This window comes from Haliotis rubra, unplaced genomic scaffold (genome assembly GCF_003918875.1).
Source record: "Haliotis rubra isolate DU_JTF1 unplaced genomic scaffold, ASM391887v1 Scf375, whole genome shotgun sequence".
NCBI classification, from domain to species: domain Eukaryota; kingdom Metazoa; phylum Mollusca; class Gastropoda; order Lepetellida; family Haliotidae; genus Haliotis; species Haliotis rubra.
The window spans coordinates 540290-558653 of NW_025767052.1; the positions used below are offsets into that span (position 1 = coordinate 540290).

General features: G+C 43.4%; 1 protein-coding gene across 1 annotated transcript in view; it reads left to right on the forward strand.

Moving 5' to 3' along the window:
* The first annotated feature begins 305 nt into the window (after positions 1 to 305).
* Positions 306 to 18364, forward strand: part of LOC124286083 — a 54952-nt gene continuing 36893 nt past the window's right edge. Inside the window, exon 1 of the mRNA XM_046722408.1 lies at positions 306 to 1126. Within this exon, the coding sequence (XP_046578364.1) occupies positions 817 to 1126 (310 nt within the window). The 5' untranslated portion in view covers positions 306 to 816. The remainder of the gene's footprint in view (positions 1127 to 18364) is intronic.

The window sequence follows — 18364 nt, forward strand, 5'->3', positions numbered from 1 at the left end:
TCATCGTATCCCAATTGCGCAGATCGATGCTCATGCTGTTGATCACTGGATTGTCTGGTCCAGACTCAATTATTTGCAGACCACCGCCATACAGCTGGAATATTGCTGAGTGCGGCGTAAAACTAAACTCACCCACTCACTCACTCACTCAGTATAGGTTTGACGATGGTGATTTTGCAGTAAGAGCACGACTACATATCGACGCAGCTTTCACAACACAAAACAAACCTCGGTCCACACACACATTAGCATAGGAACACATGCACGACTGCTCGGTCCTGGGCCGCAACAAAATGCGCCCCGAATGCTTCCCCGTATAAACCACCCTCGATCAGACGGTCAGGCTGGCATGTTGTAGTTCTCTACCGGTCCACAGCATAACATCGAGGTGAGATTTTCTTACTGTATCGGATCAAAGCCGTTAAGCACTAAATACACACAGTGTGTAAGATGGTGTGAGTCGACGTCACGTTGATACAAAAACGTCTTCTCTATCGCACAGGGACCCTTTATCAGCAAGGGATTTGTTTAAGTGATACAAAACAACACGTGCAGTTTGTTGTTTCATGTGGGAAGGCTGATTCACATCCGGAGATATTAAGTTCGGTTTTATCGGAACAACAAGTAAATCTGCAGCCATGAAGGTTTATAACTTGTGTTTTTTGTGTTGGAGTTGTGTCATTGTGTTTAGTGACCTTCAGCTCTTCGTTCAGCACAAATGAAACGGTGTCGAACTCTACCGTGGACTCAGAAGTCAAGTCGGACTATGATGATGTTGTTGTGGAGGCTGGTGACGCCGCGGGAGACACGGGGGACATGACCCCCGAGGAGGTGAATGAGTTGACTCCCGAGGACGAGGACATGGAGACGCTGAAGATCGAGGAGCTGGGAGGACTGATTGACGCCAAGGACATGGTGGACAATGAAGAGGAGACGATAGAGGACATGGAGGTGGAGGACATTCCAGAGGACAAGGAGGACCTGAGGTTCGAACCCATTCCAATGCCCACGGACTTTGACAGTTATGACCGTGACGGGGATGGATTTATCGTGATGAAGGAGCTGATTGAGGTGACGGGGGCGTTTGAGAATGTAGCAGAAGCATTCAAAGCCTGTGATACCAATGGTGAGTTTCTTAGTCGTCCTTCTGTCTGATTCTGTCTTACATGGTTTACTCATTTCGTTCTAGACATACTTTGACTTTGCGGGAGACTGTGTTCGACATATAACTGTTCACAGCAGTACAGATGGGTACCCGGTAGCATGAGATGGTAATGTGATTGTTAAACGTCCAGCACTTGACAAGGAGTCTTGGGTTTTATACTCCCCATGGAGCTGAGAATAAAGTCGAACGCGCACTGATCCATTGTACGGGGGCCATGGTAGGGCTTTGAGCATACAGCGAGTGTATGGAGGCATCGCAATATAATTATTGCAATAATGATGATGATGATGATGATGATGACGATGATTTGACATGGAATTCGCTAATGTGAATTAAAACAACCCCAAACAACATCATACTTATTTTTTTCCCAGCAATTCCACACCATATGCATGTTCAAAGCGAGACAATGTTACATGTGCATTTATAGTCCACTTAATGCTTACACTAAATTTCGAGTGCTAAATAATTGTGTGCAAGATAGCAGACATTGTTAAACACACAGCACACAGTGTTGAACACATGGCACACAGTGTTAAGCACATGGCACATAGTGTTGAACACATTGTGTACAGTGTCAAACACATAGTGTACAGTGTTAAACACATGACACACAGTGTTAAACACATAGCACACATTGTTAAACATATGACATACACTGTTAACACATGGCACACAGTGTTAAACATACAACAGACAGTGTTAAACCACACAACACTGTGTTAAACAAAAAGCGCGCATCACTCTGGTCTTTTATGTTTCAGTGACGGACAAGATGAGATTCTTAACTGGATACATGAAAGCTTCTGATAAGTTTTAAATATATTCTAAATATGCACATTGGCGAGACAAGTCCCTCTTTGTTTACTATTACAACGAGAACACAGTCGGGGTGATTTAGGAATGTGTTGTTGTCGTACAGTGTCAACATTGCGTGCACCCATATCGAGTCAAGGGATATAGTTGTTCCGTCAGCCCTTAGATAACAGAGGGTCCTAGGCAACTACTGAGAGAGGGCTGCAGATGAAAGAACTTAATACATAATGAGATGAACAAAACTAGCAAAACCCCGATCTATCCAGGTTTCGTAAGCGTTGTTTACATATACACGTAGTATTGATGCTTATTACCTTACAACTCGTGGTATCTTAATTACTAGAAATTATCTTAGTATCAGAAGTTTATTTGGGATAAAGATAGGCTTGCTCTGTTATGTACTCAATGTACTTTTGCAGTGTGTGGCAGTGTACTGTGGCATTGTGTGACGTCAATGTACTATGGCTGTGTGTGACGTTCAATTACTGTGGCAGTGTACTGTGGCATTGTGTGACGTCAATGTACTATGGCTGTGTGTGACGTTCAATTACTGTGGCAGTGTACTGTGGCATTGTGTGACGTCAATGTACTATGGCTGTGTGACGTCAATGTACTATTGCAGTGTGTGACGTTAGTTTCATGTGACAGTCTGTTACGTTAATGTAATGTGGCATTGTGTGACGTCAATGTACTGTGGCAGTGTGTGACGTTAAAGTACTGTGGCAATCTGTTACGTTAGTTTCATGTGACAGTCTGTTACGTTAATGTAATGTGGCAGTGTGTGACGTCAATGTACTATTGCAGTGTGTGACGTTAAAGTACTGTGGCAATCTGTTACGTTAGTTTCATGTGACAGTTTGTTACGTTAATGTAATGTGGCAATGTGTGACATCCATGTTATGTGGAAGTGTGTGACGTCAATGTACTATTGCAGTGTGTGACGTTAAAGTACGGTGGCAGTCTGTTACGTTAGTTATAGTGACAGTTTGTTACGTTAATGTAATGTGGCAATGTGTGACGTCAATGTACTATTGCAGTGTGTGACGTCAATGTACTGGGACAGTGTGTGATGTTGGCAATATATTATTTTACATACAGACATGGGGCGGTCTGTAACGGGGTAGAATCTGTTCGTTTTGTGTATAATACGGCCATTTTACTTTACATATACACGGGGACACTCTGCTGTTATACTCCATCAATGCACATACTTAACCGCCATGTAAGATAATACACACGCACAATGCGAACTTTATATATTCTGCTAAGATCAACGTCATAGGCGTTACAGAAGCACGGGAGATGACACTTTTAATATTTCTTCACACCATGTTGCCCAAGTGTAAACATTTCTCGCCACGCTCTATTGTTTCCCTCGCAGCGTAACAACATTCCCCGGCGTCTTTCTATGCATATCGTGTGTGTAGTTGCTGGAGGGACCTGTCACAGGCTCCTGGAATATAGAGACAGGTATTGCATATAGTCCTACCTGAGTGTGTAGTTGTTGAAGGGACCTGTCACAGGCTCCTGGAATAGGGAGACAGGTATTGCATATAGTCCTACCTGAGTGTGTAGTTGTTGAAGGGACCTGTCACAGGCTCCTGGAATAGGGAGACAGGTATTACATATAGTCCTACCTGAGTGTGTAGTTGTTGGAGGGACCTGTCACAGGCTCCTGGAATAGGGAGACAGGTATTACAGATAGTCCTACCTGAGTGTGTAGTTGTTGGAGGGACCTGTCACAGACTCCTGGAATAGGGAGACAGGTATTGCATATAGTCCTACCTGAGTGTGTAGTTGTTGAAGGGACCTGTCACAGGCTCCTGGAATAGGGAGACAGGTATTGCATATAGTCCTACCTGAGTGTGTAGTTGTTGAAGGGACCTGTCACAATAGACTCCTGGAATAGGGAGACAGGTATGGCATATAGTCCTACCTGAGTGTGTAGTTGTTGAAGGGACCTGTCACAGGCTCCTGGAATAGGGAGACAGGTATTGCATATAGTCCTATCTGAGTGTGTAGTTGTTGAAGGGACCTGTCACAGGCTCCTGGAATAGGGAGACAGGTATTGCATATAGTCCTACCTGAGTGTGTAGTTGTTGAAGGGACCTGTCACAGGCTCCTGGAATAGGGAGACAGGTATTGCATATAGTCCTACCTGAGTGTGTAGTTGTTGGAGGGACCTGTCACAGACTCCTGGAATAGGGAGACAGGTATTGCATATAGTCCTACCTGAGTGTGTAGTTGTTGAAGGGACCTGTCACAGGCTCCTGGAATAGGGAGACAGGTATTGCATATAGTCCTACCTGAGTGTGTAGTTGTTGAAGGGACCTGTCACAGGCTCCTGGAATAGGGAGACAGGTATTGCATATAGTCCTACCTGAGTGTGTAGTTGTTGAAGGGACCTGTCACAGACTCCTGGAATAGGGAGACAGGTATTGCATATAGTCCTACCTGAGTGTGTAGTTGTTGAAGGGACCTGTCACAGACTCCTGGAATAGGGAGACAGGTATTACAGATAGTCCTCCCTCTCTGTTTGTCTCTGTCAGCTGTATATGGACGGGGCACATGGAGTTTGGGCTATAGAAAGGGTTGTTTAGTCGTAGGCGAGCGCTTCAGCTCTTGGTTAGTGTTACGGTTTTTTGAGTGGACCTCAAGCCTCTACAACCAGGGGGAGCTTTATTTGATGCTTGGTACTTTCCGTCTTTTGCATAACATCATTACGATGGTGAGTCTGTCACGCCGAAGACCCGGGTTCGATTCCCCACATAGGCACAATGTGTGAAGCCCATTTCTGGTGTCCCCCGCCGTAGTGTTGCTGGAATATTGCTAAAAGCGGCGTAAAACCAACTCACTCCTCCTTATGATGGGAGTTATATGAAACACAGACAGTGTGCTGCGGGATCCCAGTAGCACAGTAGTAGCAAGGAGGGAGGTTATTTACTCATCCCATACCAGCACTCAAAGAAATAGAACAACCAAAACACAGCCATGTCCACTCCCTCTCTCCCGCCCTGAACACAGGGCGTCTGACACCCGGGTAACAGCTATGTCCACTCCCCTCCTCCCGCCCTGAACACAGGGTGTCTGACACCCGGGTAACAGCCATGTCCACTCCCCCTCTCCCGCCCTGAACACAGGGCGTCTTCCACCCGGGTAACAGCCATGTCCACTCCCCCTCTCCCGCCCTGAACACAGGGTGTCTGCCACCAGGTAACAGCCATGTCCACTCCCTCTCTCGCACTGAACACAGGGCGTCTGACACCCGGGTAACAGCCATGCCCGCTCCCCCTCTCCGCCCTGAACACAGGGTGTCTGCCACCAGGTAACTGCCATGCCCCACCAGGTAACAGCCATGTCTCCCCCTCTCCGCCCTGAACACAGGGTGTCTGCCACCCGGGTAACAGCCATGTCCGCTCCCCTCTCCAACCCTGAACACAGGGTGTCTGACACCCGGGTAACAGCCATGTCCACTCCCCTCTCCCGCCCTGAACACAGGGTGTCTGACACCCGGGTAACAGCCATGTCCACTCCCTCTCTCCCGCCCTGAACACAGGGTGTCTGACACCCGGGTAACAGCCATGTCCACTCCCCCTCTCCCGCCCTGAACACAGGGTGTCTGACACCCGGGTAACAGCCATGTCCACTCCCCCTCTCCCGCCCTGAACACAGGGTGTCTGCCACCAGGTAACTGCCATGTCCACTCCCCCTCTCCCGCCCTGAACACAGCGTGTCTGCCACCCGGGTAACTGTGTAGAGTATAGCGTCACAATCACGTACCGCCCGATGCCTGGTCCAATTATACAGGTAGTCCAGCAGATAGGCACACCGTCAGGTGAGGAGAAAGGGGATAGCTTAATGGCTTCCAGCATCTCACTCATATCACACGTCAGCCATTATAGTCATGAAAACCATTTCATTATTAAAGGTTCGCCTGTTTGGGCCCCAGGGTATATGTTTATACGGGGTTTCTCATGGTATTCTGTTGCCTTACTGTGGGGAGTTTACGCCTTGTGATATCCTATATTACGCTCAACTAGTTATTTTCTCTTCGAAGTGAAATAGCACATGTCTCGTCAGACAAGATAATTCTGTTAGCGGGACACATGAGCATAAGGATATATTTCAGAAAAGAAATAGCTCGAGGGCTTTTTGATGTTCGGGTCATAAAAACTTTATTCTTGCAGACATGTTAGGCCGTGAATTCGAAAGATCGAAAAACACCGCCAAGAATATCGGCCGTGAGGTGGTAGACTAACACTACGTCCTACAAATATAGTATTGGTTACAAATTTATGTTTACAAAATATATAAGCAAATGATAACGGTGTTAGCATCTACACCGAAACGTCGCATCTACAGCAATAAAGAAATTGTCTAGCCATAACGTGTGTTCCTCTTCATCATCTTCATCATACCAGCTTCTATAGGCCACTTGAGGAAGCAATATAGACTTGCCAGCTTATGCACGACTTGCAGACAGAGCTGTGCTAGAGTATCTAACTAGTGCCAGCCTAGGGATTGCGTTTGTTTGAATATATAACGTTCCTATCAGAACAGTGGACAGCAGTGAACCATTAATAAAAACACACGAAATATGATCTCATTCATTAGAAACTTTTCTTTACATTTACCGCGGTTAAATGTGTAGACTGACATAGTCATTTGAAATTGGTTTGAGTTCGGGTCTACGGGAACAATACATCTAATCTTGGTGTATGAATAGTGAGAGCTTGGCAATGTGAAACACGAGAGAAGCTACAAATGTTCTCTACATAACAATGGCATCTGACGCATGTGCAGTGGACCCTCGTTAACCCGAGCAAAACGTGCGGATACACGGGGTTCAATGTCATGTGATGCATGAAACGAAGTGACATAATGGAACTACAAAGAGGCTTGAATATACAACTTCCTTTCAAGAATAAGACATGTCTTTATGAACGGTTGAGAATATGTGAACCGGGTATGTATGTATAACAGGGGGTAGCCTCGGTCAGTGGGCGGTCGTAGGCATTCTAGCACGGGTCAAGATAACACCTCTGTACTCAAGTGTAGTTCTGGACTATTACAACGGTAATTACTGTCCCCTGTAATACAGACGATGTCCCTGTTTCACATTCGTAAAGCAAAGAAGTTCCACGTCCAAGACAAAACTAATTCTGACACGGGGACACATAGTTTAGCCTCCCTTTAAACTCACACACCAAAGAGATTCAACATTACATTTTTTTAGCCTTCTTTGATACAACCACATATAGTCGCGAACACTTATACCCAATTAGTAGACGTTGTATGTAGGTATTTGAGGCCTTGTGCTTATCAAGAAGAATCCAATTTCAAAGTAAACTCTCTGAATTGCTTCAATTTGAAGTTGCTCGTTCAAAGGCCACATAAACACGGTATATGGCCGACTTAACAGAAAACAAACAGCGATAGGAAACAGAGTATTAAGCAAACAAGGCGTATCCCCACTACAATGTGTGTTTCACGTTTGAGATTCTGATATGCACTCTGAACCCTCCTCTTGCATACTGGGCACCTAACATAATGTATTGGCCATTAGCATTATTTCTGTACTAGGCAACGTGCTGCGGATTAAATTAAACTTCAAACGTGTTTTATTAGTCGGCATCAAAGCATCATGTGGGTTTGTTCTTTCCTTACATATAACAATGCTGGCGCCTTATTGCTGAGTGATGTGGCCTCAGGGAGTATGTAAACCCATGTCCGGCAGCAATCAGGTGGTATGTAACGGATTGGATCACTACCCACAAGACTCCTAATCTTTATCGAGGAAATATGTTTTCTTGAATACAAAATAGAATACACCGAAATAAATATGGCTGTTGATTTATCGAATATTTTTGAAGCAAGAAATATCCTGTTGGGGAAATCCCTCTTGCTTCAAACCTGATATGGAGTTTTGATCAACGTGTATATCGACATTGTGCTGGAGGTTGTACTATTCAGATGTAAACTACATACGTTAGGAGTATGTGTAACAATTAAACACACGATTATATGAGTTACAGCGTGTTGTTTATTGCATAGAGCGACGTTTCGGTGTAGATTCTAAAGCGGCGGTCATATCTTATGGACACGCACGTAGTTGACCGTAGTGGGGGATCAACGCAGTAGAGCATAGTAGACCCGTATTTGACCTTAGTTCAACGTAGGTAGACGTATTTGACCTTAGTTCAACGTAGTTAGACGTATTTGACCTTAGTTCAACGTAGTTAGACGTATTTGACCTTAGTTCAACGTAGTAAGACGTATTTGACCTTAGTTCAACGTAGTTAGACGTATTTGACCTTAGTTCAACGTAGTTAGACGTATTTGACCTTAGTTCAACGTAGTTAGACGTATTTGACCTCAGTTCAACGTAGTTAGACGTATTTGACCTCAGTTCAACGTAGTTAGACGTATTTAACCGTAGTTCAACGTAGATCACCGTAGTTATGACGGTACTTTGAACTTCAGCAAACCAATGATTTGGCCGTCGTTAGACCAAAAAATTCAACATGTTCCAAATATCTGTACGGTTAGCCTGAATGCCAAGACCCTACTGTACCGTTGTGTTGACCGTAGTACACCGTGGTAACATGGCTCTACGATCAAACTACGGTTTACTTCGTTAATCATTACGGCCTAGTTGATCGTAAAGATGTGACCACGCCTTTACATCGTTTTCAAGCTTCAAACGGCTTTAGCTAGGAAACGATGTAAGCATCTACATCGAAACGTCTCTATGCAATAAACAACAACTTGTTATCCATAACGTCGTATGCTCATCAACGTATAGAATACCAATTAAACAATTATGTATAACAATATTATTAATTTCAATACACAGGATATATCAACAGTTGTAATGGAGAATACGTATTTGCGACCGGAAGTCAGAACGTGACATGTCGACACCTGTCTGTTAACGCTGCATATCTACAGTACTTCCTTCCGGACCTCCGGTACTGGAGGTCCAACCAAAACACCGTCGTCTCATTACAAGGACTGATAAGAAACTGTATGTTACACTTGACAAACAAATACACGATAAAATGGAAGTACAAATAGATAGGATTACTATAAATACACATGTATATGTACGTTCTCTCTAAACGGCTCCTGACTGGTTCCAAGACCGGAACAGATCGATGACAAGGTAGAACGGCGCTTTAATTTTTTCCAGGTAATGAAAGAGTTAGGACTAGATACATTTTGAGAAACGAACCTGGGTGTCTGGTATACTGTTCGAACTCTTTATCCACTAGGCTACCATACTGCCCCAATAGTTTCATCATGTCCGCCATGCTCTCATCCTCAATAACCGCCGCCATAAAGCTGGAATATTGCTGAGTGCGGCGAAAAACTAAACTCACTCACTCACTCATCCTTAATAGATATGGGAACATAGTTCGGGTTATTATCATACACATCTCGAACTGAACACACATAGTGGCGATACTTTATTTGATTGGTTTTATTTTACATTCCGTTAAAATGAGTACTTCCTTTCTGAACAACTGTCATTTAGTAATTGTAACAGGCTCTTTTGTAAGTAGGAACAACTGTACTGTACTGTACTGTACCTGGCCGGTCGCAGTAATCTGAAACGGGTAAATAAACAAATACGGGTGATGGAAATGACCAGCTGACCGGTCAAAGTGACCACCCCGAATATACCCATAGGATATGGAGATAATGTATACATCTACAGTCACAAAGTATCGTTTACAACACTTGAACGTTCGCATACAATCTTGGCGTGACAGAAGTAATACACATAATGGGGTGGGGTGGGATTTTTGTTAATTTCCGCAATATGGGGAGGATGACGATTTTGAGTATATACTTACTCTTTCACCAGGTGTTGCACTTGTTGATAGGCAGTGCTGTTTCATCTACAGTGTGTTATATAAAATAAATATATATATATATATAGACACACACACCCCCACCCCCCAACCACACACACACACACGCGCGCACGCACACACACACGCGCACGCGCGCGCACACACACACACACGCGCGCGCGCGCGCGCGCGCACACACTTTCTATATATAGTCTCTCCGTAGAACAGTATGGTTCACGACAATGATGACTGGCAGCTCAACTTAAATGGTTAATTACTCTGCAGAATACTTTAAGGGCAATTGACCCGGTGTTAGATAATGACAAAAATGTACCAAAAAAAGGTTACGGCGTATATCTACTCTTTATCGACAGCAAAGAAATTTTGGATGAAGGCAAAAAAGTTAATTAGCTGGGGCATCTTTACGACATAGTTACTGTTTGAGGTAAGGTCCATAAAAACTAACTTCTCCTGCACGAACTAAAAAATGAAAGTATCTTTTGCAACATTGTTAATTACAAGTGGTGGTGAAGTAATTTGTCTACCAGGTGCGCGCCTGTATTCTTAGTAAACCCTGAAATTACAGAGAGGAAATGAACAGATGACATGTACACTGAACGGTATATACAGCTTTTTAATTTCCCGTGAAACCGGTATTAGGTTTAAGCTGGTAGTTTGTAAGTCACCGCTGACAATGGTATGTTGTATGTATGAGTGTTCGGTAAAGCCTGTACCCGTTGTCTCATCAAATGTCGTCATGCTGGAGCATGTTTCACACGGTCCAGTTACTGCAACATAAGTAGCATGAAGCATTCAATTGGTCAGCTGAACCTCAGGTCAAGTGTAATCAACACAAACAGACCAAAGAAATGTGCCATGTCCAAAGCCATTCATTGTATATACCATGAACATGTTTAATTCGTTAAGTAAACCTTAAGCAGAAATAACAACAGAATTAGTTCTGGGGCTTTGGACGACTGGACTTGTTGCTTTGGAGACACCCGCGAGCATCTGCATGGTACTAAGAAACCAAGACACAGCATCTGGGAAACTGGATTCGAACCCACGACCCCTGATTTCGGTCACACCTAGCGATGCAACTCTCTAGTGTGGAGTGCGTCATCGTTGTCGACTGGATTACCCGGGTTGTGTGTGAGGTTACGGGTTGAAGGTCAGTGATATACATCATCTTTCAAAACACAGCATCTTTGTAACAACCTATTCAAAGTAAGCCAACCTGACACCAGAAGTGTTGTATGACACGTGCTGTGTCCCTCTAAGCCTGCAACTCGAGGTCAATGACTCGCTTGAAGATTTTTCCCAGCGTGTCTCCAATGCCGGAAGTCCTCGTAGCACTGACTTCCGGTCTGTGGGACATAGTGTGACTTGTCGCATGCATCCAACTAAAATAGTCACGACAAGTCGATAGCATCTGATCTGAAAACGCGTCATGTTAATTAGCCAAAGGAAGGATGTCAACTAAAGCGGAGTATTTTCGTCGGAGGAATTTATTTGTTTGCGTCCTTCTCCCGCGCAGATGTGACCTATGTGTAACCTGCTTGGGAAGGGAAGGATTTGTACTCTTCCACAACACTGCGACCAGACGTACACTGCGTAGAGTTGTGATCATATTTCTGCACTTTCTCATTTCTCAGCACCGTGAGGGAAGGTTCTATTCCATTCTGATCCCTATCATCTCTAACAGTGTGCACTCTCGTGTCCCTGTATCACCACTGCGGAAAACTTACAGTTAACTTTATCAAAGTGAATCTACAATTATAAAAGACATGTAGAGCTAGCTATATATATATATGTCATTAAAAAGAGAGATATTTATTGTGAAGGAAACGTTTGTGCAGATAATATGTTGTCAGGTTGACTTAAACTGTATGGCCTTATCTTGCGATGCTGCCCTACACAATCTTCTCTCTCTCAACTATCATCATGTGGATACGTCATGTGGAAACATGTTTTGGTGAACATCAGAAATGCATTTTTTGTGTTGTCTCGCTCCAAGTGATACTGCTTCCCTTACTACCACTATTAATTACCACCATAACAACTGTTATAGTCTGCAACTATTACTGCAACTACAACTACAGATACTACAACTACGACTGCTATAGGTTACTACCGACCTTTTCTAAACCACTGCAGCTACACTGATACAGAAAATATTATATACATATGTATTACTTATTTTTGTGTGATAAAAACTTGTTTATTCCTAGAAAAGCCCATAAAGTTGATAAACCTTTTTTCCCATCCTGTGTTTACATCAATGCACAGAAATAGCTTCCTTTATACATGTGTGTATTTTCCAGAACATTAGGTACAGTATCCACACGACTGCCTCCCTTCACCCTCTACCTGCATGTCACTGTGACCCACACGACTGCCTCCCTTCACCCTCTACCTGCATGTCACTGTGACCCACACGACTGCCTCCCTTCACCCTCTACCTGAATGTCACTGTGACCCATCATACTCCATTACTCACACCCGCCGCAGTGAGGTCCGTCTAATCACATCACAGCAAGCATCAAACACATACCGTGCAGGTATTCCACGCTTATCTCGTGTATTGCATGTTCTGTTGTGCTATCAGCTACCGGGTACTTCTCGTTAAGTGGGGAACACTTCCAGGTGAGGGGCAACACTTCAAGGTGAGATATGACGTCATCAATCAAAGTGACGGAATGGAAGACTGTAAACACCACAGATCCCCGTGAATGCAAGCACTTAAGATAATACCACTTGCAGCTGAGCCACGTTTACAGCTGGCAGTACACAAATATGTTGTGTAATAAATGGAAAACTATTACTATTATATGAGTGAGTGAGTGAGTTTTACGCCGCTTTTTGCAACACTCCAGCAATATCACGGCAGGGGACACCAGAAATCGGCTTCACACATTATACCAATGTTGGGAATTGAACCCGGGTCTTCCGCATGACAAGAGAACGCTTTATCCACTAGACTACCCCACCACCCATATGCTCAAGGAAAGTAGGGGACACTCGTATTTAACTTGAAATTTATAAAATCGTTAGCTATTAGTTTCTGATAATTAGCTGCATCATGCTAATTAACGAATTAGAAACATTAGAAGCATGACCGTGGATGTTATGACACCAACGACCTCGGAGCACGAAGGGGTTAGATGAGAAATGTCAATGGCGACGTTTTGGGATCAGTAGAGAGTAAGTCCGCCACTCTTTGTACAGCATTCCTGTCTGGCGAACAAGAGAAATGTGACCGTGTGTTTGACCGTTTGAACGAAGTAAAAGCAGTTTTTCACTCTTGATTTCCAATTTCCGATGACTCCAACAGATGGATATGTATATAACCCCAAGGAACGGTGCTTTTTATTCTGGCAACCAGAATTAAGTAGAATCTGAATACAAGCTTGATTTAGTATCGCTATCAACATAAAATGTTTTTATAAATGGCAAACTTGTTGAATAGTTATCTTAAAACAATACACCACAGCTTCATATATCAAGAGAAAATAAACTTTATATATTTCCCCCTAACTGTATTTCACATGTTTAAAATCGTTCCTTGCTTAAATATACCTCGAGTTATAAACAATGAGAAGAAGGTTTACTAAAAAATATCATTAAGCTGCCCAATTATAAACAATATAAAGTTTAATGCCAAATGGGTTTCTATTATATCATCAAACACTTTGATTCAGCACATGTAAAGAATAGGTGCTTAAGAGATTCACTCTCTTGCAAAATTTACAAAGATAGTTTTCATTCTTAGTGCTAGCTTATAAATAAAGGAGTTGGTTACATGTATTCGAGAGATCATGATTCCTAGTAATAGTATCACTTATCAAACCAAATACAAAGCGTTTGTCTTAACATTGGTTCTGTAATAGCATACCTAGTTTTATACCATGGCTATCAGGACGTTCACATAGTGAACGGTATACTTCTTTTGCATCATGAAAGTACAAACTCCAGCATAACATATAGAAGAGAGCAGTGACTTACGAATTCACGTCATTATTTGACGGCAATCCTAGGTCGTTGAATGGAACAATGTTTAAATAGGTATAATCAATACGAATATTGAACAGTATGTGTCTTTTTGTAATTCTATTTTTTACCTGAATAGAAAAGAAAGAAGTGTACCATTTGGATTACATCAAGTTTAGATTGTCCCCGCGGGCACCCTGATATGTATGTAAATCATCAACCTATACAGATCGTAGACGCCTGACACCCTGGGTAAAAACCAAGGGGCGCTCATAGACCCGGGGTCGTGAACGGTTCGAACCTTGGGCCTAAACACACGACCACTGATACATGTGGGTAGATCCTGGTACTATGGTTCAACATATAGGTCTAAACACACGACCACTGATACATGTGTGTAGATCCTGGTACTATGGTTCAACATATAGGTCTAAACACACGACCACTGATACATGTGGGTAGATCCTGGTACTATGGTTCAACATATAGGTCTAAACACACGACCACTGATACATGTGTGTAGATCCTGGTACTGTGGTTCAACATATAGGTCTAAACACACGACCACTGATACATGTGGGTAGATCCTGGTACTGTGGTTCAACATATAGGTCTAAACACACGACCACTGATACATGTGGGTAGATCCTGGTACTATGGTTCAACATATAGGTCTAAACACACGACCACTGATACATGTGGGTAGATCCTGGTACTGTGGTTCAACATATAGGTCTAAACACACGACCACTGATACATGTGGGTAGATCCTGGTACTGTGGTTCAACATATAGGTCTAAACACACGACCACTGATACATGTGGGTAGATCCTGGTACTATGGTTCAACATATAGGTCTAAACACACCACTGATACATGTGGTAGGTAGATCCTGGTACTATGGTTCAGATATAGGCCCTGACACACGACCACTGATACATGTGGGTAGATCCTGGTACTATGGTTCAACATATAGAACTAAACACGACGACCACTGATACATGTAGGTAGATCCTGGTACTGTGGTTCAACATATAGGCCTAGACACACGACCACTGATACATGTGTGTAGATCTTGGTACTGTGGTTCAACATATGAGTCTAAACACGACCACTGATACATGTGGGTAGATCCTGGTACTGTGGTTCAACATATAGGTCTAGACACACGACCACTGATACATGTGGGTAGATCCTGGTACTATGGTTCAACATATAGGTCTAACACACGACCACTGATACATGTGTGTAGATCCTGGTACTGTGGTTCAACATATAGGTCTAAACACACGACCACTGATACATGTGTGTAGATCCTGGTACTATGGTTCAACATATAGGTCTAAACACACGACCACTGATACATGTGGGTAGATCCTGGTACTGTGGTTCAACATATAGGTCTAAACACGACCACTGATACATGTGTGTAGATCCTGGTACTATGGTTCAACATATAGGTCTAGACACACGACCACTGATACATGTGTGGTAGATCCTGGTACTATGGTTCAACATATAGGTCTAAACACACGACCCTGATACATGTGGGTAGATCCTGGTACTGTGGTTCAACATATAGGTCTAAACACGACCACTGATACATGTGGGTAGATCCTGGTACTATGGTTCAACATATAGGGTCTAAACACACGACCACTGATACATGTAGGTAGATCCTGGTACTATGGTTCAACATATAGGCCTAACGCACGACCACTGATACATGTGGGTAGATCCTGGTACTATGGTTCAACATATAGGTCTAAACACACGACCACTGATACATGTGTGGTAGATCCTGGTACTGTGGTTCAACATATAGGTCCTAGACACACGACCACTGATACATGTGTGTAGATCCTGGTACTGTGGTTCAACATATAGGTCTAAACACACGACCACTGATACATGTGGGTAGATCCTGGTACTGTGGTTCAACATATAGGTCTAAACACACGACCACTGATACATGTGGGTAGATCCTGGTACTGTGGTTCAACATATAGGTCTAAACACACGACCACTGATACATGTGTGTAGATCCTGGTACTGTGGTTCAACATATAGGCCTAAACACACGACCACTGATACATGTGTGTAGATCCTGGTACTGTGGTTCAACATATAGGTCTAAACGCGACCACTGATACATGTGTGTAGATCCTGGTACTATGGTTCAACATATAGGTCTAAACACACGACCACTGATACATGTGGGTAGATCCTGGTACTGTGGTTCAACATATAGGTCTAAACACGACCACTGATACATGTGTGTAGATCCTGGTACTGTGGTTCAACATATAGGTCTAACACACGACCACTGATACATGTGGGTAGATCCTGGTACTATGGTTCAACATATAGGTCTAAACACGACCACTGATACATGTGGGTAGATCCTGGTACTATGGTTCAACATATAGGCCTAAACACACGACCACTGATACATGTGGGTAGATCCTGGTACTGTGGTTCAACATATAGGTCTAAACACACGACCACTGATACATGTGGTGTAGATCCTGGTACTGTGGTTCAACATATAGGTCTAAACACACGACCACTGATACATGTGTGTAGATCCTGGTACTGTGGTTCAACATATAGGTCTAAACACACGACCACTGATACATGTGGGTAGATCCTGGTACTGTGGTTCAACATATAGGTCTAAACACACGACCACTGATACATGTGGGTAGATCCTGGTACTGTGGTTCAACATATAGGTCTAAACACGACCCCTGATACATGTGGGTAGATCCTGGTACTGTGGTTCAACATATAGGTCTAGACACGACCCCTGGTACATGTGTGTAGATCCTGGTACTATGGTTCAACATATAGGTCTAAACACACGACCACTGATACATGTGGGTAGATCCTGGTACTATGGTTCAACATATAGGTCTAAACACACGACCACTGATACATGTGTGTAGATCCTGGTACTGTGGTTCAACATATAGGTCTAAACACGACCACTGATACATGTGTGTAGATCCTGGTACTGTGGTTCAACATATAGGTCTAAACACGACCCTGATACGTATGTGGGTAGATCCTGGTACTATGGTTCAACATATAGGTCTAAACACACGACCACTGATACATGTGGGTAGATCCTGGTACTATGGTTCAACATATAGGTCTAAACACACGACCACTGATACATGTGTGTAGATCCTGGTACTGTGGTTCAACATATAGGTCTAAACACACGACCACTGATACATGTGGGTAGATCCTGGTACTGTGGTTCAACATATAGGCCTAGACACACGACCACTGATACATGTGGGTAGATCCTGGTACTGTGGTTCAACATATAGGTCTAAACACGACCACTGATACATGTGGGTAGATCCTGGTACTGTGGTTCAACATATAGGTCTAAACACGACCACTGATACATGTGTGTAGATCCTGGTACTGTGGTTCAACATATAGGTCTAAACACACGACCACTGATACATGTGGGTAGATCCTGGTACTGTGGTTCAACATATAGGTCCTAGACACACGACCACTGATACATGTGGGTAGATCCTGGTACTGTGGTTCAACATATAGGTCTAAACACACGACCCTGATACATGTGGGTAGATCCTGGTACTGTGGTTCAACATATAGGTCTAGACACACGACCCCTGATACATGTGTGTAGATCCTGGTACTATGGTTCAACATATAGGTCTAAACACACGACCACTGATACATGTGGGTAGATCCTGGTACTATGGTTCAACATATAGGTCTAAACACACGACCACTGATACATGTGTGTAGATCCTGGTACAACATATAGGTCTAAACACGACCACTGATACATGTGTGTAGATCCTGGTACTATGGTTCAACATATAGGTCTAAACACACGACCCCTGATACATGTGGGTAGATCCTGGTACTATGGTTCAACATATAGGTCTAAACACACGACCACTGATACATGTGGGTAGATCCTGGTACTATGGTACAACATATAGGTCTAAACACACGACCACTGATACATGTGTGTAGATCCTGGTACTGTGGTTCAACATATAGGTCTAAACACACGACCACTGATACATGTGTGTAGATCCTGGTACTGTGGTTCAACATATAGGCCTAGACACACGACCACTGATACATGTGTGTAGATCCTGGTACTGTGGTTCAACATATAGGTCTAAACACACGACCACTGATACATGTGTGTAGATCCTGGTACTATGGTTCAACATATAGGTCTAGACACACGACCACTGATACATGTGGGTAGATCCTGGTACTGTGGTTCAACATATAGGTCTAAACACACGACCACTGATACATGTGGGTAGATCCTGGTACTGTGGTTCAACATATAGGCCTAGACACACGACCACTGATACATGTGGGTAGATCCTGGTACTGTGGTTCAACATATAGGTCTAAACACACGACCACTGATACATGTGGGTAGATCCTGGTACTGTGGTTCAACATATAGGTCTAAACACACGACCACTGATACATGTGGGTAGATCCTGGTACTATGGTT